This window comes from Apteryx rowi, unplaced genomic scaffold (genome assembly GCF_003343035.1).
Source record: "Apteryx rowi isolate R43461 unplaced genomic scaffold, aptRow1 scaffold_228, whole genome shotgun sequence".
Lineage (NCBI taxonomy): Eukaryota > Metazoa > Chordata > Aves > Apterygiformes > Apterygidae > Apteryx > Apteryx rowi.
In genome coordinates, this window is record NW_020448619.1 from 380,835 (window position 1) to 404,187 (window position 23,353).

At 42.3% G+C, this 23,353-nt stretch overlaps 1 protein-coding gene across 3 annotated transcripts in view; it reads right to left on the reverse strand.

The window, feature by feature from the left end:
• Positions 1-13,284, reverse strand: part of GSK3B (glycogen synthase kinase 3 beta) — a 152,668-nt gene extending 139,384 nt beyond the window's left edge. The window contains exon 1 of one of the 3 annotated variants that reach the window (XM_026065465.1): positions 13,062-13,284. In XM_026065465.1, the coding sequence (XP_025921250.1) occupies positions 13,062-13,149 (88 nt within the window). In that variant the 5' untranslated portion in view covers positions 13,150-13,284. The remainder of the gene's footprint in view (positions 1-13,061) is intronic. The other 2 variants (XM_026065463.1, XM_026065464.1) reach the window with 2 other exon arrangements.
• Between the last annotated feature and the right edge of the window lie 10,069 nt (positions 13,285-23,353).

A 23,353-nucleotide genomic window follows, 5' to 3' on the forward strand; every position in this document is an offset into this window, starting at 1 on the left:
TAATGTTGACCTCAGGAAGATCTTACTTGTAGACCATTCCACTTCCAGTCTTGCAATCTTCCGAGGGTTGGAAGTGCTAGCTTGGGAGCCATGGATATATATGTGTGTAATGCAAAGTAGTGGTTGCAAGTTAATGCTGTGCTTCTTTGTGTTTCTCTCAAAGAATAGAGTAGAAAAATCCTCCTAAAGTCAATTTTGGCTTTGGAGACTTTGAAACACGTTTTTAAAAAAAGTTGTTAATTTTGGATCAAGTGTATTAATACCCACAATGAAAGACTGCAGGCATGACTTCTGGGTCTTGGGAAATGCTTTAAAGCCCCATAGAAAGTTAGGCATGTGTCTTTGTCCGTTCTTGTATTCTAATGGATCAACTAGTGAATGTGTAACTGAACAAAAAGTGTTCCTGCATCAAGTTTGTGCAGGGTGGAAATTTTGGACCTGAGCTTTAGGACAGCTGATGATATTCATCAGCAGGGGGTGAGGAGTGCTTTGATTGCAACTCCAAAAAGGAAAGAACTGGCATTTTTAGATTAAGCTTAGCTTTGAGATTGCTGTTCTTTGATCTGTATAGCAGGCATAAATTAATTGGGAGGTGTGTATAGATTCTCATTGTGCAGGTGACATGGGGATGACAGTTCTGTATGTTTGCTGGGCTCTTCACATGTCTGAGCAATACAGATCAGAAACAAATTCTTAGAGTGTCATGTAATTAGAGGAGGTTGTAGAAATCTAATTGGGTTAATGTAAGGTCGCTTTAGGGTAATGAGCACTACCAAATCTGTATATCTGTTATATTTCATGATAGACTTCAACTTTGGTGAAGTGAAACTTCTTTTCAACTGGAGTTACTGTCTTTGAGTGTCTGTCGAAGCTGAAAAGGGTGCTGCTGGGATCTGTGTCAGCAGCAGAATTGTGGCTATTATTCTCCTAGCTGGGACATTTGAAAGGCTTCTGGGACTTTTGGAGACAGGTATAGAAACCTCACTTACATATGCAGGAAGTAGCCCTCATATTTACGCATGCCAGATATTCATGAGGCTACAAATAACACTTTTTGTTTGGTTTCAGTACTTTGGTTTCATGCAATAGCCTGTGGATTTTTTTATAATCCACTAGATTATTTTTTCACTGGTAGCTTTTGGGCACTTGGCGGCTGACTGAATTTAGATTGTACCAGGCTAACTCTAAAAGGGAGGAGTGCAGATGCATTGACACAGTGTATCTAACTTATGATAAGTATGATAGTTCAGAAATACTTGTACTGGCAGCATGTCATCACCTGCTTTTCAAAATACATGGTGAAAGCATAATTTTTGTTCTTATCTGATACCATAATTTGAAAATGTGAATTTATTTGACAGTTACTTTGGCACATATAGTAGCTGCATATGCCTTTTTTTTTTTATTCTGACATTGTGGGGAGAGGGGTGCCCCCCTCTCCCCCCACAAAGTGAAGGTTTCCCTGGCAGACTAGATCAGATTCAGTAAATTCCAGTTAAGAATAAGTCATGATAAATGGTCTTCTGGCAACCACTTTATATTTTTTATGCATACATATATATGTGAGTATGTGTGTATGGAGAGACATGCATGCACACATATGCAAACACGCACAGTCAGATGTATGATATGAAGGGGAGGAGAAGATCTAGGTTTCTGGGATCTGGAATTTAAACCTAGACCATGTGTGAAGGCTGTGCTTTAGAACTACTCTTCAAAGACTGTTTTAAACCTTCTTGCCGAATCTGAGTTGACTAATTACATTTCAGTGAACTAAATTTGGGAGTAGTGTTTTAATACTTGAACAATACTTCTTTTGTCAGTAATAGTGAACCTGCTTCTTGTCTGACTTCACATGATACATTTTATGACTTTAATGTCCTATCCCACTGGCATTAACATTTGATTTTGATGCTGCTAAGGTAGTTCTGAAAGAAGCTGGCTGCAACATAATGTGCTGTTTTCTGTTCTTCCAAAGGTTTTTTTTTTTCTTTCTTTTTTTTTTTTACTCCTTCCTTCCTCCTCCCCTTCTTCCCCTTAAATGTTGTGACTGCGGGAGACCTCTCCTGGCTGCAAATTTTTAGGCTGTCAGCAAGCAACATTTTAAAGAAAGTACTGGTAAGGTAGGAAATGAAATTTCCAAATTCAATAAATTGGGGGGGGGGTGTATATATGTGTGTGTATAAATATATATAAATATAAAATAATCTTTTTAAAACTTGCAAACTGACCTTTTATAAGTTTTAAGTAAGAACATAGTGACTCTATGTGACTTTAAAGTGGAACTTTATTTCTATCTAATGTGTTTAAATGAGTTTTTAAATAGAGGGAGGGGCTTGAAACACATCAAAATTTTGTAAGTATTAGCAGTGCTATTTAGCAAACCTGTAACAGTATGTATTATGGACTGGGTTTCAATACCTGTGGATTTCTCAGGATATAATCTCACTCACCCACACCAAACCAAACATAACACTACACTATAGTTGATGTACATCTCTTTTTAGGAAATTACAGGCCCTCTATATCAGTCTCTTTTGACTGGGTGATTCAAGCATTGTGTTGAAGCATTCCTATTTTAATGTTGCTATGACTAATATGGAAAAAGTATGGGGAATAATGATCAGACAATACTGTTGGTATTATGTTTGAGTTAGGATTTTGCTAATATAATTTATGTATATGCACTGTCACAGAAGTGTTGCAAAGCTGTGGCCTCTTGTTCTAAATTTTGGGTTGATTGGTTTTGCACCTTATTTTTTGTACCATTATTTTATATTTACTTTCAAAGCTGCTCATGATATTCTTGCCCAATTATTTGGGAAGGCTGGTAGCACGTAGGTTTTGACTTGCTTATTTCGGATATTCAGAATTACTGTGCTGCCTGGTGTGTTCTGTATTGTGGAGATTTTACCTCTCCCAGAGTTGTGTGCTACTGTACTTCCAAAGAAGTTCCACAGTTGTGGTACATAGGGCTTTGCTGGTGTATCGATCCATCTGTAGGGCTCTACCAATTAGTAGCCTTCTCCTAGCACTTTGCGGATATGCCTTGAATCTCTGTGTAAATGGCGTAAGCAACTCTGCTGGGGCAAAAAAAAGGCCAGTAGAAGTGGCGTCTCCATTGTGTGTGCTAGTATGCCAAGTGAGTAAGAAGCATATGAAAAAACATATCAGTAGTCCATTAAATTGTAGAAGCAATGGGGATTTTTGTGTGATAAGAAAAACAGTTGTCATCCCTCAGGACTAGTTTTTCTAGAGCATTGCAAAATTGTAATACCCTATGCATAGTATTGAGACTATGGGTTTTTTGACTGCAGTATATTTGAGACCTATTATTTCAAAGCGTAGCAGAGAACAAAATAATATTTCTAAAAATTCAGATAATGTCCAGGATTTTGTCACAAAAATTGCTCAATAAAAGGGTGGGGTGTTTGCCTGTGTGTGAAGAGGAATAATGAGCTTTCATCTGACACTGAAGAGAACACATGTAGCTGAACTACTGGAGATTTGTTTGAAATCCCTTGAATTCTGGTAAGTAGTCTGGGCATTATCTATTGTACTGTCTTTGATTTCTCACTCTGTCTGTAGTGATATGAAATCCATTCATACTTAAACATGCAGTGAGTCAGTCAATAATTCCACTGTATGGAATTATTCAGTGTGTGTAATCAGCTCTGCCATATTTATCACTAGCTGTTGTGCTTGCATAGGAAAAAAAAATCATTAAACACATACCTACCACATAGTACCCTTCCCTCAGTTTTTAAGTGAAAATACAAAGAGCTAATGTAATAATAATGGCATCCCGCCACATTTCTAAATTACATATTAGATATTCTCCTTTGTAGGACAGGCAAAGGGGTACAGTCTGCGATAGATCATATAATGTGTAAGTCCTCAGATGATGTGAAAAATGGAGCTGAGCTAAAATAACATGTTGGAAGTTGGACGATTTGACTTGAGTCTCAGTGCTGCTCCTGAAAGTTCAAGAGTGTCTTTTCTTTTGTGCAGTGCAGTCAGGTAGACTGGTGCAGTTATGAATCCCTTATGCTTCATCTTGGCTTAGGATTAAGAAAAATATTCCTTTTGGTTACTAGAAGAAAGTTGAAATCCTTTAGAAATTATTCAAAACTGCTCTAAAAAAAAAAAAAAGCGGTATTGCTCCGGTTTTTACAAAGTGACGTGTGTGTGTGTGTGTGTGTGTGTGTGTGTACACACGAAATTCCAGAAGCCTCACATGTGTTCACCTCGCCAGAAAGGTTTTTTTTTAATCCTCTCAGCAAGGCACAAAACATTTTCTGATGCTGATATTCGACTTCCCACAAATGTGGGGAAATTCACTTATAGCTATGGGCTTCATTCACAGGGATACAGATCCATGCCAGATGATTCATATTTATTTGACCAACAATCAAATATTCTGTTTATTTAGGCTGATGAATTTGTATCCCCTTCCTCCCTCTAGAAAACCCACTCAGAGGACAATCCAACATGTTCCAGATCTTTTTTCCCCAATTTCACTTGAATTAGACTAAATGAAGCATGTGAAAGATGGGATATGAATAACATAGGTTCTAGATGATTGTGTTTGCAGCAGGGCATGAATCAGGAAAACCAAACAGAATGGCCCTATCAACTGCAACTAAAACAGTCTTCCTCTTTCTGCACTGCAAAAGAGTCAAATCCTGCTTTGCAGCAACAGTCAAATTTTAGTTGATCTTTCTACAAAACATATTCTTGGCCTGTATGGAAATTAAACAATTGCCTGCATTCCTGGCAAAAAATAGTTCTTTGAACTATAGTGCTTGTAGCCAACAAGAATCATACTCCTACTAAAAAAGTCAAAACATACCATATTCTACAGTTGTGGCTCTAAGAATTCTGTCTCAGAAAAACTCACTGCTGCTTCCCTTCTGGTTACCGTTTCAAAGCCAACACACAACTTCTTTCCTTCTAGAGTGCTCTGATCCAAAAGCCTGTGCAATTTTTGCAGCTACACTCAAACACTTGTCTTCATGCATGCACAGCAGCACATTTTTCCTAAGTCCCATACACCTTCTGTGGCATTACTTGTCCAGTTGTATCAACCAGGACTATCCCCCGGTCACCTTCTGATCAGCAAGTCAATACTTCACTACCTGATTTCATTCGCTACATCCTAGCTGCCTCTGTTGGACAAGAAACAGGAATGAAGCATCACTTCTATTTCAATGTAGTACTTCTATTGGCAGACACTGTAGACTACTAACAGGTTTCTTCAAAGATGTCCACTTGCTTGAAGAGACAAGTTGAGCAGCTATATAACTATACCACTTCACATTCCCATGATGTATCATGTCTGAGAGTTGTTTTCCAGAATCTACCCAAGATCAACTGAAGTTACCTAATCAAAGGAAAAATACTAACAGCTATCTCTAAACAATTCACCCCAAGCTTACTGTAATACTAGCATAATAGTTCACTACTTTCAACATGACTACATTGGTCACTACAGCCTATAAAGGAAGACACTCAACCCTATTCAGGCGTATTACGAAGTTCAGAAACTATATTTAGTGAAACTAATTAAGTGAGCAGATCACCATTTTTCTTAGCCATAAGTTCTTACTTATTAGCAAGCTAAAGTTAATTTTCCATGGTGGACACCAAGGAGATCTAGAACTCCACAGTGGTATTCCTTCAGCAAAATTAACTCCACATTACTGGTGCAGAAGCCTAAGAAAACATCAAGAAGTTAATCAAGTGGAAGATACCTGGCAGCCAGCCTTGGTTGAATTAATATCAACACACTAGTCAAGCACAGGACAATAGTGCCCATGTAAGAACAGGAATTACTGGTAGTGATACTAAGCTTACAGTCCTTCAACTGAGGAGGGGCAGTCAGAAAATACTGGGTCCACTGCTATGGAGAAGTGGCAATGCTCCTAAGGACAGGAGCCATCCTTTCAGAATGTGCTGCTGCTGTACAGTTTCTGTTCATAATAATAATAAAAAAACAAAACACAGTGCTTGACATTGACAAGTTATGTTACCGCTTTCCTTTCTTCCATTGTAAGAAAGACCAGGGCGAGAACACAAATTGCCTTAAATGCTCAGATCAACTTCCCGTCTGCAAAAGATAACAACATAGAATGAACTGCTTTGCTTTATTTCCTTTTCTGAACAACAGACAAGTCATCTGTGGTGAGAGCACCTAATGAAAAGATTCTTTGATAGCACTGATGGTACAAAAAAATCCCTGCCCACTTCTCTTAAAGGCACATCAATATGACTTCTGGATACTCACATTTTTGATAACGCTCAGGGGCCAACATAGAAATGCTTTCTGTAATGGCTCTGACCCATGGATTTCTGCTGAAATTATCTCATCTTCCCTACTGCACAGTCAAAACATTACAACTACATTCAGCTTGATCACACATGCTCCAGCAGTACTACTGTTTATCTGGTATGCTGTCTCATGGAGACTAAACCTAGCTGATTGACTCTCTAAAACATAAGCTGATACCAATGGGGGACAGGGAAGGAATCAAAAGATTTAGAGAAAACAGTTCCTCTACCTATACTTGTTATTCAAATCTTCTTTGCAAAAGCTTGAAGTAGAGCTTAATTCTAGGCTGCTGCTTAATGAGATACAGCAGCATTGACCAGGAATACTACTCATTTGAGCATGACTGGGATGTAGTAGCCATCTCAAAGAGGTGTATCTTGCAACTATGACTCATGCTTTTCTCACCTTAAGACTAGACTGCTGCAATGCACTCCATAAAGGGCTACACCTAAAATTAATTCAAAAATATAAATGTGCATAGACCATCACTTCTCCAAAATTACACCTTCCCCAACAACAAAATGCAGCACTTAAGCCACAATCTCCATCAGATGAGAAGTGCTAAGAGGTTTCCAGTTTTGTATCTGAAGAAATGGGTTTTGACCTGTACAGCACTATATGGGTTTCAGCATTTACGTCTGAGGGAGCATCTTTTCTTGCCACATAGTGAAAGCTGTAATTAGCAAAGGTATTTATTTTCAGTGTACACACAGGAGCATCTATGTGTTCACGTTACCAAAGGAAGATCTTAGTGTTAACAGAGCTATATAAAATTTCGGATTCCATATGGACTTGGGTCCACGAAAAATGAGGAGAGCTCTTTCGAGAGGCACTTAAAACTTTCAATAAACTCCTTTTCATAGCAGTTTGGGTTAAAAGTTTTATTTATCTTTCAAGGCTACACTGGATTGACACTCATTAAATTCAAAGAGCAGCCAAGTAACTCCACTAACTCTAGAGCTGCTGAAGAAGATAACCACTCTAACACCTCCCACACTATCTAGCTGTGGCTGACTACAAGTCCTCAGAGTAGAGTCAAAAATTTTAAACGAAACAAAGGGGAAAGAAGTCCATAAAGCTGTTCAAGTGGTAAGTCTGCAGAATTTCTGGAAACTCAAAGATGACAAGCCTTCCATTTTAAAATGGGACTGAACAAATCATTCAAAATAGAAAGCTTCCAACAGCTTGAACAAAGAGACCGCAAGTGTTCTCTAACCACGATGAATATGTGTATCAGCTGATGTGCTCAAGTAACTAAGGGGTTTAGCATTTAATTCATTTCTAGAAATGCTAGAACAGTTCACAGCACAAAGCTCTGACTGCAGACATAGATACCTTGTATGTTTTTATAGTCTTTATGTAATTCATCCATTCAATTCAAAAAAGAATGGGGGGGGGGGGGCGGCACAGGGAAGAGCAATAGCCCGTAATTTTGTATTATTGTGAAGACCTACTCTGAGTAAACCGGATGACAACATTGGAAAAGCATTTATGTTCTGTCTAAAACAGCACTTATAGACAAACTACATCAGAATTAGAAGCACAGGAACTTTGGGGGCAGTAGATGGAAACCTTTCATCCAGTGAGGTGGTCTTTAGCAATACATGCCAAAGAACTACTTTTCTTCCCAACCCCCTGCCCAAGAAAAAGATCAAAATACATAAGCCACTGCTGTGTGATACCAACAAGGCAGGAATGCTGCAGGCCATCTGAGTCCCTATCAAATTCAGAGATGAAGCAACAGCATGACTTCTAGAACCAAGATGCATGCAGACAAGGAACGTATTCCATAAATGGTATGGGTTTCTATAGTTGTGTAAATAGGTGACCAAAATGTTTTAAATATTACTAAGAAACAGAAAAGGTTAATCAAGTGATAATAGGAGAGGGAATCACCTCCAAGAAACACTGGAGGGAAGAAGAGGCAACCTGCAAAACAGTGAGAGAACAAGGAGGAAAGAGTCAGGAAGAAATGAACACCAGTATGTCTTCCAGGAAAAAAACAGGAATATGACACACGGGGGACACAGCAGGAAGAATTAACCAAATTGTCATTTGACAGGTTCCACTGGCAGGCCTCACTTTTTTTTATTAGTTATTTTTCTGCTTAACTAAAACTACTGACATGAATAAAGAGAAAACAGATTGGCAGTGTTAGAATGAAGTACAGCAGACAGCTTTTTATTCCTTTTCAGATTGCAAGGCATGACTTTGGGGCACTATAGTATGAGACATTTTTCACCATAGTGTACACTGTCATTAGCTGACCCCTGTTAGGCCATATTTTTCAAGTTCAGGCATGAGCAAAGCTGTTCACTCAGCAGCAGTCAAAAAGCTGGACAGGGCTAGGATTGGCAAAGGCCAGACACAACCCTCAGCAGGCTTTTGGAAGGGAGTGAGCTTCCTTTCTCCAGCAAGGCAAGCAGGATGGGCAGCTTCCAGTTTTGGAAACCAATTAGGCAGAAACTGCTATCAAAGCAACAGAGAGGGCCCTACCCTAACTGAGTTGAGAAATAGAAGGCAGCGTTATCTCAGTCATTTTGCCAGTCTCAGTCCCACTCACTCCCTCTCACTGAAATTGCCTGTGATCCTCTCTTCCAACCTACCCAAAGCTCTTCCTACAGATCTACCTAGACATCACATAGTACTGAATTAAACCTAGACACTGTGTCCTACCTGAAAAGCAGTCACATTTAGCGTACTGGCTTATTGTATGGGTATGTAATAGAGCAACACCTCCCAAACTTGATTACTTCATGTGCCACTTTTTAAAGAGCCATTACATTAATGACAGATACAACAAATTCACGTGCCAGCAGGAGTACCATGTGTATAAAGTAAATAGCAATGCAGATTTACCAACCTATTATGCTTTTGGAAAATTACACAGTGTGAAAAAACACCAAATCGGGGAGGGGGGGGAGGGGGGGAAGCTTCAACAAAACGCAAGTTTGGCACCAGTATAACATTCTTCTAGAGAGTCCAGAATGAATTATTACAAGATTGTCCTTTAGATTTTGCAATCAAGATTGTGCGCACAGCACTAGAATTAGCTAAAGCAAATAAAATTGTCTTCCTCAACCTTGAAGTTAACAACTTCTGCATATCTATTACAAATCCATGACACTCGCACATGAAGCGAAAAGCTTTTCATGGCAAGTACTAGCCCTGATATTATTTACTGCAGACCAACAGAATAACAACTTGCTACAGTTACAATAAGTACTGCTGTCTGCAAGGACTTGGTGCTACTTTAAGCACTTTTCCAGAAGCCCAGAGAGAAGAAAAAAACAAAAAAAACCACACCACAATTCCACAGTCATTAGATTAAAATTCTCAAACTGCAAACTTGAAGACTTCTATTTTTATAGAGATATTTTTGGTCATGTGTTGCATGACTACCCTTTATTTTTGTCCCATTCGGGAAACAATGTACATCTGGAAGCAATGTAAGAACTACTAGGTGAAGAACAAAAGACAGCTTTAAGCTCATACAAATTATGTCGGCAAGTGGAAAACTGGAAGCTCTTGATTTAGATATTCATCACCTAATTTTAAAGTTACAATTCCAGATGATTTCTTGAACTGTTCAACATTAAGGTTACAGCTAAACTCTCACAACTGAGATCTCTGTTATACTATGCATTTCCTAGCAGTTTAGGGACAAGCTAAACATAAGGTGCATGCACTTTTTTTGCGCGGGGAAGCCAACAAACCCATCAGCAGACCTGCACACAAAACAAGCTACTTGAGAATTACTTCCATGTAGAAATCCATATAGAGGGGTGGAAAGAATGGTGTAATGATTTCAAAATCAAATATATAAAGAAAAAAAAAAACCTCAGAAGATATTCCTGATGCAGGTACAGCTTGAAAGATGTATGAAAAGGCTACAGGGCTCCCATTCTTATAGAGATGTTAAAATCCTTATAAATCCTATTTCAGAGGAACAAGAGGAACATGCATTAGAAGTCATCTTGCCCAAGAGCCAGAAAAGGAGAAGCTGCTGGGAATCTTCTGTCCTTTCCCTTCAAGGTTCAGGCTTTCTTACCATCTTTGAGAACAGAGTCTAATAAATTACCCAGGGAAAAGAAAAAAACTGCTTGCTCTCTCTCTCACATATACCCTGAACCAAAGAACGTATCACTGTTCTTTTCCAATACCTCTCATCCTAGATAACGCATGAATCAGTGAACCCTGCACTACTTCATCAGTCCCTCCTCACCACCATTTGAATCCTTCCTTCCTAGATAACCATTACTGTGCCTAGCTAGGAGCAGCAATAGCTGTGGAAATACCAGAGCAAGACTGACCATTTAATTCCACTGCTCCTCCAGGCTTACAAATACAAGCAATGAAGCTGATATCAAGCAAGTCAGCTTTCACTCCCTGGCAACTTGGAGAAGACCTGCACCAAGACAGAGAAACTAAAGCCGCCTGCAGGACTCAGAAAACACTGAACCATCAATTTTCATCTGCTTCACAAGGATTCTTTCGCCCCAGCTTTCACTCAAAAGGGCTCAGAATGTCATTAAAGCATCTATCTATATATAAAGACCAAAAAGCAAGAGCCAAGAAACTCCCTGCTCACCACACGTGATTTCTTCCAAGCACTCAACACCGCTAATAAACAACTTGCTATATCATACCATAAGATGCTACCAGAACTCATGGGAACAAGAGAAAAAAATAACCCTTTTGGCACCTAGCAGCAGCCCTGCTCTTACAGAACATTAAAAAAAAATTCTTAACTTTCCGGACTGTCTTACTTGGATAGATTAACTGAAAATATGAACTGTATTTCCCAAAGAGCCCTTGTATGTGGTTCTCTTGCTTTGTTCTGACATTTTTTTCCAGACAGCAGAAGGACCAGGGCACATGACTAGAGCGATTGTGGGGGTTATCACAAGTGCGTGTGCTTTATGTTACAGCCTTTGTTTCTCCCTCAGTGTTATACACTTGGGATTGAATCATATTTGCAAACTTGTTAGTCTGCATCAGTTAGCACCCTCTTCATAGGCAAGCATCTGTCTAGTCTTTGACCTCAAATAAATGGAAAAGAGTATCAATGACCTTTCAAGAATCAAGCTTTAAAGCTTGAATAAGACAAATATAGTTTCTGAGCATGACAGCTCTAGGTCTGGCTCAGTTTAGACAGAGCCACCTGCAGAAATATTGATCAGCAAGATCCGCTTCCTATTCCACACTCACATAAAGTGAATCAATAAATTAAAATGGAGTCATACACAGTTTTTCCCCATATAAATTAGGAGTCTTAATACATGCTAATCCTGGATCTGATCAAACATGCACTCTTATGCTGCTAATATGGATTAACTGCACTCCATGTTTTTCTAAGTACTGCAGGCACTCTGATCATGCAGATACAAGGTAGACTACAAGACCCTAAGCCCAATGCTCTCTTCAAGGCTTCAACTGCAGTGGAAGACATGTCGGTGCAGGGAAACACCAGAATTTCTGATATATCAAAAAGCTCATAATCAAATTCAGCTTTGGCATGAGATGCCCAAAACAATATGATATACATACACACGCACACACACAGTGCTGTCAGGTGTGGCTATATGCAAGTATCAAATAGATCGATTGAACAGTAATGCATATCAGGCATTCCAGGTCCTGTAATGATGCTACCCTCCACTTCCATAAGAAAAAAAGAAAATACTTTTGAGAACTAAGCTATTAACATTAACCTGTGAGAACAATTTAGTTGTTAATATGAACATATTCAATCAGGAGTCAACAAATTCTGTATTATAGGCACGTAGCTGATCTTTAGTGAATCAGAATAGGGCCTTTTTCCATTCACACTGTACATTTATTAAGGTTTTATATTATTTCCAATTCACACAAAATAGCCAATCCCACTGGCTAGAATATGAAGGATGGGCACATATTAAACACTTACTCAATATACAACATGCCTGTGCAGAATAAAGCCTAGGCCTCATTCTTAAGAAAAATTCCTCTGATCAGAAAACTGGAAAAGGCATACTGAGCTTGAAATAACTACTCCATTGACTCACATGTCATATTAATGATTTCCTTATCCCCTCTATTGAGCATTTTACCAGAGCCCGATTCATATTACAGAGACACCTCTTAGTGCAGCCCCTAAGAAAAAACAAAAAAAGGCTTACAAAAGGTGCTCACACCCAGTCTATGGGTGCCTGGAAAAATCTTCTAAGCTTTCTCCAGAAGAACCAACAGTTTTAAAAACATATAATGAACATGAATGTCACGACCATACCTATGGGCCCATAATTCATTTCCTCCTTTCACAGGAGGAAAAAAAAAAAATACAGCCTCTGGAGCTTCCAATCCATTTTCCGAAGAAATATTCTTTTCAATTAGCCAAATGGGCAGCTCACAATATTGGTGGAGATATGAGGCTGCAGAAATAGACAAACCAAGCGATATTTTTTGCTAAATATATATATTTTTTGTTAAACAGGCCCCAAACGAAACCATGATGTGTGTCTATTCAAGGTTAATGAGGGGGAAGGAAGGGGAGAGAAAGGGAGCTGCCTCATCCAGGGCTAGAGGCAGCCCAGGACTCTGCCACTGACCAGGCTCCGATCCATTACATTACTGTATTTACCGACCCTCCAAAAATAAAAAAACTAACCCCCCCCCCCACACACACACACACAGTGAAAGACCCTTTAAAAGCCCAGCATGTGCCCCGCAGAGGCGAATCGATACTCACGGCTAACTTTCATGCTGCCAAAGGCTGAGGGCTGCTGCACCGGCTTGCAGCTCTCCGCAAAGGAGGTGGTTCTGGGCCGCCCTGACATGGTCTCTTTCGCTTTCTCTGCCCCTGATCACCTCTCTTTCTCCTCCCGTCTTCACTGCGGCCGCTCCTCTCGCCGGCGGGTCCGCCTGCCGCCTCCTCCTCCTCCTCCTCCTCTCGCGCTCAGCCGGAGGAGACGGGTCAAACCTGCCACATCCAACTCCCGGCCCCCCTCCCCCCCCGGGGAAGCCCCCTCCCCGCTCGCTCTCCGGGTCGCGCTTCTCGGGGCTCGGCCTCACGCCTCCTCCTATAAAACCATCCTTCCCGGCAGCGCCAGCGGGTCCGAGAGCTGCCTCCACCCAGTCTGCAGTGTCCCCGCCGCGCCTTCTCCCGGCTGGGAAGCGATGGGGGTTTGCTAGGCCTCGCTGCCCCCACCCTGAGCGCCAGTCACATGGGGCAGAGGCTTATGGCCGGGCTCCTCTGATCCTGTCGCTGGGTTTTTCTTTTCTTTTCTTTTTTCCTCCTCTTCCCCCTCCCCTCTCCTTTTCTTCCCCCTCGCCTCTTCGGGAGGCAGCAGGGAACGGGACTATTTTCCCCCCGGCGGAAGGATCTCGGAGCTCCTGGATCCGCCGACAGAAGGTGATGCGCCCCGCTTGCAAGGGGATCCGGCAGGGGCGGTGGGATCCGCGGCGGGCGGAGTAGGGGTGAAGCGGCCCGGGCGGCCTCGCTCGCTCGCTAAGGCTTCTCAGTGCGGCGCTGCGGCGGTGGCTCCGGCGTGGCTCCTCATTGCGCCCGCAGGGGCAGCTGGCGGCGGCTCAGGCTGGGGAGGCTGCAGTGCGGGCGGCGGCCGGAGGCGGCGGTGTAGGCCATGACAGCGGCGGCGGCTCCCCAGCTCCTCGTCAGCCGGCTTCAGAGCGCTGGCGGCGGCGGCTGTTGCTGCTGCTTTCCCGGGCGTCCAAGGCACATGGGACTCGCCCGCCCGGCTAAAGGCTCCTGCCGCTTCCTCCCGGCGCCGGCTGCCTCCTGCCGGGCCCCCCTCCCCGTTTCTGCCGATCAGTCCCTTTGTCCCCGCTGCTGCCTCCGCTGCGTGCCCGGCTCCTGCTGCTGCGCTCTGTGTGTGTGCCAAAGCCGCGCAGCCGCCTATGCCCGTTGCCGCCCTACGCTGCGGAACGGCCCTAAGCACCTTCTGTGAATACCCAGCCGAAGAGCCCGACGCACTCGCCAGCCCGAGGCCCTTACGGAAACACCCGAGCCTCCTCGGGACCAATCCTGAGGCCGCTACAGAAATGCCTGTAACGGCTCGTAACCAATCACGAAGTCGTTACGGGCGCAGCCGAATCTCCCCGAAGAAGAGCACAGACCCAATCGGAAATCGCTGCCGCCGCCCTAGCAGCGCGATCGGGGAGCCAATAGGAAGAAGTCCTCTCTTTCGACCATTACCGGGCCCACCCGAAGATAGCCGAAGAGGGAGAGCCAATGGAGGGACGCGCTCTCTTACACAGTTCTGGGACGGCTTCAAGCCGCAGCTTGAGGCGGAGAACGGATCCGAGCTCCGATTGGCTTCCCCGGTGGAGACCTCTGATTGGCTGGCGGGGATGAGGCGGTCCGAAGACGCCATCCAGCTGCCTGCGCGGGACCAATCCGCAGCCCGGGGCTGTTGGGAGCGTCCGCTCCCATTGGGGCTCGGCAGCGCCGAGCGGCGCCGCCAAGCCATGCAGCGCCGCGCTCCGCCTCGCTCACCTTTATGACCTCACTGGGGGCGCAGGGCGGGGCCGGGGGGAGGGGAGCGCGCATGCACAGTGTTGCTGCCGCCGCGCAGGCGTAGGGAGGGGTGTGTGGCGGCCTGGACTGGCCTGTGCCTGCACCCCATCTCCTTAGCTCGTCTGAATGTCCTAAAGTAATTTTATCTGCATAAAAGGATCAGGTGTTGAGTTGCAGTTAGAACCTCTGACCCTCCCCAGCATAGAAGCATGAATGTTTTTCATTCCTAACTGCGTTAAGCCATAAAATACGAACCTTTAAACTTGCCATTGCCACTACATTAAATACTGCTTGTTATGGGCCATTGGGATGTTTGGTGGAAAAACTCCCTGGCCATGGAAAACAAACAGTGATGTGATAACCTGGCTTTTAAAAAACAAAACTGTGTTGGCAATGCTGGAAGTCACGTTGTGGTTAGGAGCAGAGGGATGTGAGGAGTGATATATGTATTTTGCAGAAACTGGACTAAGTGAAGGGGAAAAAAAAAAACAAACAGGACCTCCTATAAAGGTCTCAATGAGGCTGTTACCAGCAAAACACTGTTACAGGAAATAGGGGTTAGTTTAGAGCCACCAAAATGGCCCTCATAGCCCAGTCCTGGTGCCACCATGAGCAGGTTTGGCTTGGCTCAGCCCAGAGTCCTGGGCGTTTATCGCAACGGTCTTCAGGAAGGGCTCACGCTTCTTCAGGGCTCTTACGCATCCACAGGGCAACAGCTGCCAGCCCTGGCAAAGCCGGAGCTGGGGTGCTGCTCCCTGCTGTGACCCCAGGAAAATTGCTCAGCAGACCTCAGCAAAAATTGAGTACCTCTTGCTTATGCCACTGGGGGGGGGGGGGAGTGTTCTTGCCAGAATAGTTTATATCACCAAGAAAATAACTTAGACTAGCAGAAGCATTTTTTTGCTGGTGTTAAGAGTCTAAATAACAGTTGCTTCTTTTTTTTCAAGACATCAAAGCGTTGCCAGTCTTTTACTTTTTTCGGTTCCATTCTAAACGGCATTGCTGTGAGCAAACAAAGATCAAGCCAAAGGCATCTAACGTTTATCCTTTGCAAGAGCTTTGTTCCAAAGCAAAAAACAAACTCACTCTCTCAAAATGGTCCTGTTCAGCACTTTGCTTGGTTTGCCAGAAACCTCTTCACTGTCTGATAAATTATGTGTGATTTTTACCTATTACAAAGGACCTAGGACTGTTTAAGGTTTGGTTCTTCATGAGCTACCTGTGCAGCTCTGTACAGCTGGAAAATTAAAAGTTGAAGCTGGCGTGCCTTATCAAGGGCTAAAAGAGACAGTCTGAAGTCACGGTGTTCAAACGGTACTGCAGCCAGCCCCAAACCACCCTACCTCACTCATCACTCTAGACCCCTTGGATACACCACTGTATCGAGCATTGCTAAGACACAGTCTCAGTTAAGTCACCAACCACAAAAATGACATGTTCTCTCCTATTTTGGTATAATTCTTCACCCCAGCCAAGACGACTGGGGATGGAAGGGGAAGAAAGCAGGGGCCAGTAATTTGGGCTACAGATTGGTTTAGTTCTCTAATATGGAGTGATCTTAACTAAAAAGACAAAGGACAACTTGGCAGTGTCCAACTTTCTTCTGCCTGAAATGCACCATCAGACGTTCCAGTCATGTTTTAAAGCAGAGCTTGAAATCGTTTTTTGGCCTTGAGCACCAACACCAACGCAAATCACATTTTCTTACATTCTGATTAAGTTACTTCAGAAGACCACACAAGCAGTGGAATTGACCTAAGAGAGACCCCGAGCATTGTTGTTTGACAAAACAGTCAGTCTGAAAAATGGCAGCGGGGGTAGGACGAGTGGGACCATGATGTCTTTACATTAGCGTTCATCATTATCCATAAGACTATTAAATAAAAATCACATCAATGCATAATTTACGCTGACATTATCCCTTTGCAACATGTCTTTTAAAACTCTATGACAAGTCTGCAACCTCATAAATGAAACATCAACTTCATTCACTTATGGAGAACAAGGTTAACTCGGGAAAAAAACAAGCCTCATACTTGTACTCCTGAACATGGTATATCCATTCCCTAAAATCACCCAGTTTCCACTTCAGTACCAAAACAATCCATATCAAAACCAAAACTGTCAGTTACTGCTAATCTCGCTCTTCCAAATCCCAGCACTATCCACCCACTTGGGGAATGTACACTACAAAAATCCCAGCTGCTCTGTTTCCCTTTAGCCAACCCTGCCCACATTTCCAAGTAATTATTAACCAATGAACTCTCCAAAACCTGTCCACTTAAGTCACAGAGTTTTCTGCTCATCTACCTTGAAACCACACACACATATTTAAAGGAGAATTGTTATGCATTTGAAGACCAGATAAATACCATCCATCTCCAGTTTCTGTTATTTTCTTAATAGATTATTTCCTTAGTTAAGACTGTCTAGTTTGCTATCACAGAACCCATAAACACATGATAAGGGCATCTGTTAAGCCTTCATTCTTGATTTCAAAAATGTACTGATGGTTAAAATCATTTGGGAAAATCATGAGTGAGCTAATTGCTCTTTTAGATTGAAAGATTCTCTTTTGACAACATTGCAAAGTTCATATTTATTTTTGGCCCCTTGGCTGATGAAATGACCTCCCTTTAGAATCTGTAAATATAAATAGAATTGACGTTTTAATGATCGGTTTTCACAAGCAAGAATAATCCAGTGTCTCAGACATTAGACGTTTTAATGATCAGTTTTCACAGGCAAGAATAATCCAGTGTCTCAGACATTAATATTGTTCCAAATCTGGATGTGAAAGACAGCTTTACGGCTGCTACAATACAAAATTAAAGCATTTTTGTAACATCCAAGTTCTCAGGGAGGGTGCCTGAAAGTACTGAGCATCTGATAGAAATTACTGAATTGTTATCTCTCTAAAATGCCATAAGGTGGCAGTGAATTAGAAAACTGGTACTATTTTTGGATAGAACGAATCTTTAAAAAGCTCAATAGCAGGGGGACTTTTTTGGTTGCTTGGTTGGTTGTTTACATTTCACATATCATGCAGGCACATGCAAGACTCCAGCCTGAACAGGGGCCAAAGTCAGAAGTGTGACAGAGTCTGCTGGCATAAACATCGAATCCAGTCATGTTAAAGATACTGCGAATAGTTCTGCTCCAACATGCACTAGTAGTAAGCAGACATGTTCCTGTACAGGGAACTCCTGCTTTTTCTTTCTTCTTTGTTTCCTCTGTGGGTACTCAGCAGAAAGACTTTCTGTTGCCTTTTTGTTTGCTTACCTTGCAGCTATTACTGGGTCATTCCAACATACGCCATGGTAAGAGGGCAAGAGGGTAGTGTTTTATACCTCAGTTAGGCTGATAAGGATGCAATCATTTAAGGTTGTTTTGAACTTTGATACACTAGTGAATTAAAACAATATTAATGGATCTACTGATTTTGTATCTAATTCCCTAATATTGCCAAGGGAATTATCCAAGAAACAATTTAGCAAGATACTGTAATGACTTTTTTCTGATTTAATTGGCATGGGTAAACCCAATGGTTATGGCTGAACTTTAACTTTTCTTTTTTTTTTCCAGTGGAAAATCAGAGATTGTAACAGTAACAAATTTACTGACTGCCCAGGCGTTAATGATTAGACAATAAATCCTGAAAAGTGGTTTTGATTTTTGTCCCAGAACAAAATCCGAGTGAATCTAGTACTAGTTGTCTTTATTCTTCTGAGCAGGACAGAAGTTTTTAATCTTGAGAACCCTGCATTTTGCAATGATTTCCTGTCACAAAATATGTCATCATTGACAATTGCTTCAGAGAACAGCTGATGTTTTGCTGATCTGGATGTGCGTGGGTGCACTTAGGCCTTGTAGGACTTCAGGTATATCTGCTAAGACCAATAGAGCCAAGTGGTCTGAACAGTTTAATGTGACAAGAGCTGCGGACAACTTCATTTCCCAATTTTGCAGCACAGTAGAACAAGCACGGCCACAGAATACAGGTTCATGGGAACATTATGGCACGTGAAAAACACTAATGACTCACTCAGGAGGCAAATGCATCCTCCTATGGAAGTCCCCACCACAGATGTTCTGGACATATTTAAGTTGTTCGTAACCACTGGCTCTTGAAAAAGACATCAGATTTCACCCTGTGCCCAGATAGCCTGTTATTCAGTTTGAGTTTCTTGTGCACTATCATTTGACCACATCTTGTTCATAAATAACCCTGAAAAAATTGCAATGTCCAGAGTCAAGAGAAGCTTTGTCAATCTAAAAAGTCTTTGTCAGTCTAATGATGCCTGTGTCCCCAGTAGCTCAAAAGAGGTCAAATCTAGAATATTATTGGGCTCTTCTATGTGTATCATCGCCTTCACATTTGATTCAGTCAAGCAGCCAAGACAGACATCCATTTGCTTTCCATTTGTATTTTCCAATGCAGTAAGCAGATCTGTTTGTTTTAGCAGTGGGGATACCAAAGAGCAGATGGCTCATTCTTATAGCAAAAAATTAAAAATGACTCCCATTCCTCAGAGTTTACCCGTGTTTTCCACACTACAGTAGGGGTGGAAGGGCCCATAAATGTTCTACACTCATTGCTTATACTATTTCCCTACCTCCCCAATCAACTTCCAAAGTGGCTGTTGAGGAGACTTTATAAATACAAAGAGTTAAAGCCAGCCTGATACCTGAGGCCTTCCATCCATTCAAGAAAATCTTGTAGATCTAGGAAGCCTTGGCTTGAGACATGGGTTCAGGACAACTCTTGGCTCTTAGTAGACACGTGAAGGAGGTTACACTACTGCTCCGTGAGTAGAAACTCATTAGGACCTTGGTACAGTGACTTGGACAAGTGGGAGAAAACATAATGGCACCATCTCAGAACCACCTTGGGCGGGTTGGCATGGGCAGAGGAGACAGCTCAGGCTGGGTTTCCAGGTCAGCATAGCAATGTAGAAGTTATACAAGGAGCCAGGCACAACAGCCAACAAAGGCAATTTTTCTTCACTTCCTCCTCCAAACAGCTGGGGAATGTTACGCCAGGGTAATGAGATTTACTGTGCCTTCTCAGAAATACAGGAAGAGGATCCGCTAATTCCTACTGAAATAGTTTTCAGAAAGAAAATGTTACATACAATGCAAGGTGCCAGCATACTGAGAAAGGGCTGCTGGGAATAGATGCCTGCATTGCAAGAGAAGCAAAGGAAGCAATGAGGAGCCTGGTGAAGCCTGCCTGGGATTCTGGCCTCGCTGCAAGGGCTCCCTGCAGAATGAGATTACATTCGCTAGCAGCAATGAAACATGCATCCAGCTCTTGCTGTCACAGATGCTTTTACCCTAACTGAAAATAACTGCAGGGGAATGGGTCCCCCCAGGACTGTCAGCTCCTTGTGGGAGAAAGGGAAGGCAATGCTTGATCAGGTAGAGCCATACTTGATACGAGTGAGATGAAACTCGTATCATTTCATATGCTGGAAGTACAATTCACTTGTGTCTGCAGAGAAGAACAATATAGACCTGAGTAGTAGCAAAAAAAGCCAGTGGTTGAACAGAGCTATGACAGCTTGGTCATTCTACATATATCAGCCACAGGAGTGAACTTGCAGTGTTGTATGTGGTATCTATGAACAGGGGTCTTTAGTTTCTAGCCAAGAATTAGAGTTGGTGATTCCCCTCAGTTTCATCCTATGTAAAAAGGTGTCAGAATGGGGAGTAAATGGAACCTATTAGAAAATGCATAGATAATTATGAAGAAGCCAAAGTACAATGGTATTTTCATTTTTCCCGCTGAGTTTTTGTCAGGCATAATTAATTTAATGATCCCTGTCTCTGGCTCCTCACTAACCACCATTGTGCACTACTTCCTTCATCTTTAGCTTGCAAATGGTTACTAATTGTTGCTGCATCTTGCATTGTACATCTGGTGCTGACAGCTGTTGTTGTCCTGAGATGGAGAGAGCTGTTTTTTAAAGGTTATCTCCCAGATCTCTAAAACATCTGGAAAAATGTGTCATTGAAACTAAGTTATCAAATATGAAAAACTATCAGATATGTGCACAGGCTAAAGGGAAAGGGTCTGGAGACACCAAGCTTAAAATTAGGCACAGAAAACAGAACAAAAGAGACTCACTGTTGTCTCCTTAAAGCATGAGTTCTGGGTGTTCCCCATAAAAAATACCTACTTCCCCCGATTCCTTGTTGACTGCTTGACATGGCAGAATCTTTTAGACTGCACCTCCTAATTTGATCAGACCAACAGCCCATGTTGCTTTTTGCTTCAGCCTGTTAAGAATAATTCAAAAGCTTTTCTACAAAGAAGGAGTCAGGATCAGGCAGCAAGATTTAACTGGCTGCTAACAAGAAACCAGTAGCATGGAAGCACTAAAAAGCCTTAGAAATCAGTGGAAACAACTGCATTCTTACAAGAAAAAAATCATTCCAAAATCTCATTTCCTCCTTAATATTTTGTAACCATGATTGTTACAAGCAACCTAATTTTTTCCCTCTGTGTTTGTTTTGTGCATTTAACAGCACTGAGCATCCAGTCCATTGTTTTGCTAATGGTCAGCAAGGCTTATCTCCCCATCTCACCCAGCGCTATCGCTCACATGCTGTTCTGCAGGACTTGGATGAGCACTCTTCTTAGTCCCTGCAAGAGGCTGAAAACCAGCAGCGCCAGCAAAACTGAACTCAACAGGCAGCAGTGAGTAGGCATGTAAGGACACAGAAAGGAAATGGCTGAGCTTAAACAAGTCTGGTGTGGTCACAGCGACAATCATTCCAAATGACCCTTATTAAAAGAGCCTACGATCAGAAAAACCCTGGGAGCATTAACAACGCCTTTTTATAAAGGAGTCATTTCAGGACATCCGACTTAAGGGAGGTGCTACAATTATTTATTTTTAATTGAGCTGGATTCAAGCCATATCAAGCTGATGATGCCATTCTGAGTTCAAAGGGACAGTCTCTTTGCCTCATAGCACAGGAGCAAGGGGACACACAATTAACAGGAAAGGTGGCGCTTTCAAAAGGAGTAGAAGGACATACTTTTAAATTAAGGCAGTTATTGTGTATGCTAGGTGATGAAAGTAGGGATTTTCTCTAGTTGGGGGAAGGTGAGAGACTTCTCCAAGGGGAGATTTGCAGATTTGCAGATCCTACTAAGGCTCAGAGGACCTGCCTATTACAGGGTCCTGGGGTGAGAAGGCTCCCATTAGGTGGCAGGAGTATGACTGTATTTCTAACTGGACTCTGAAAGTCACAGGTGCAGGATGTCAGTGACACAGAAGTGCTGGTGAAATCTGGACAAGTGCCTGGATAATACTAACTTCTGAAACAGGTAATGCCAAAAAGGCCTTTTTTTAATAAGTGGTATGAAACATGCTGGTTGAATTCAAACCACTCTCTAACTCTACAGAGGTGGATTTATTAGTCACCTTCCAAATATGGAAGGATTTATAAAACACTCTGAAACATCTTGCCCTGACCACAATCAGGAACAAGATATTGGACTAGGAACCAGGGCCTGATCCAGTACAGCAGTTCCTGGGGTCCTATATGCTGTCAGTTCTTATGCATTTTATTAAACTTCTTTTTTGCTTGTGGTAAGTATAGCCATTACCAGTATAATGAATTATAGAGAATGCATCCATCTCTGAGGATGAGGTGATTATGGGGAAACCTGAACTTAATAAAATAGTCAGACAAATTGTCCGCAAACACAATACAAAAATTAAGTTATCATTCATGACTTGGGGATTTTGTACATTGCTTTTGGGGGAAGAAGCATGATGCAGGGAGATGGAAGCTGACAAGAGTACACAGGGCAAGGTCTGATGAGAAGCAGGAGATGAGTGATTTATGACAGCCAGTACTGAGCACTGTGCATGAAAATTCAGTTGCAACCTATTTCACAGTCTATGACAACCAATGCAACAGGGACTGGCGTTTGTGTTGTGGTGGTAAAATTAAAGTAGTATCACTCTATCAAAACAGGGCACCAACCAGGGGCAATTAAATAAGAGGCAGCATTTTCAAACTGAGCACCCAGAAAATAGAGAAGACACAATTAGTGACTGCCTGGGAGAAGTCTGGTTTAAATGACCACCCAGGAACTCTGATGCAGAGCAGTTTTCCAGGACAGCTGTCATGAGCTGAACCATGAGTCTGTCCTTCCTCCAGCTATGTCCCCAGTCTCCTCCACAACACTGTCCTGGTTTATTTTATGCACTGGGACAGGACTCCATTAAGAAAAAAAAGTGTGATCACATCTTTGAAGTTTGTCTTACAAGAGATTAGCCAAACATTTGTCAAGAATGGTCTAGGAATAACTGGTCCTGCCTTGGGGCAAGGAGATGGACTGGAATACTCAGATAGCTCCTTAAGGTCCCTGCCAGGCCTTTTTTCCACAAAATCATACATGTTGTAGAGAGCCAAATTAAGTTTGCGTGGATTATTTTAATTATAGCCTTCCCTAACTTCTGAGTGTTTCATTTCAGAGACTTTTT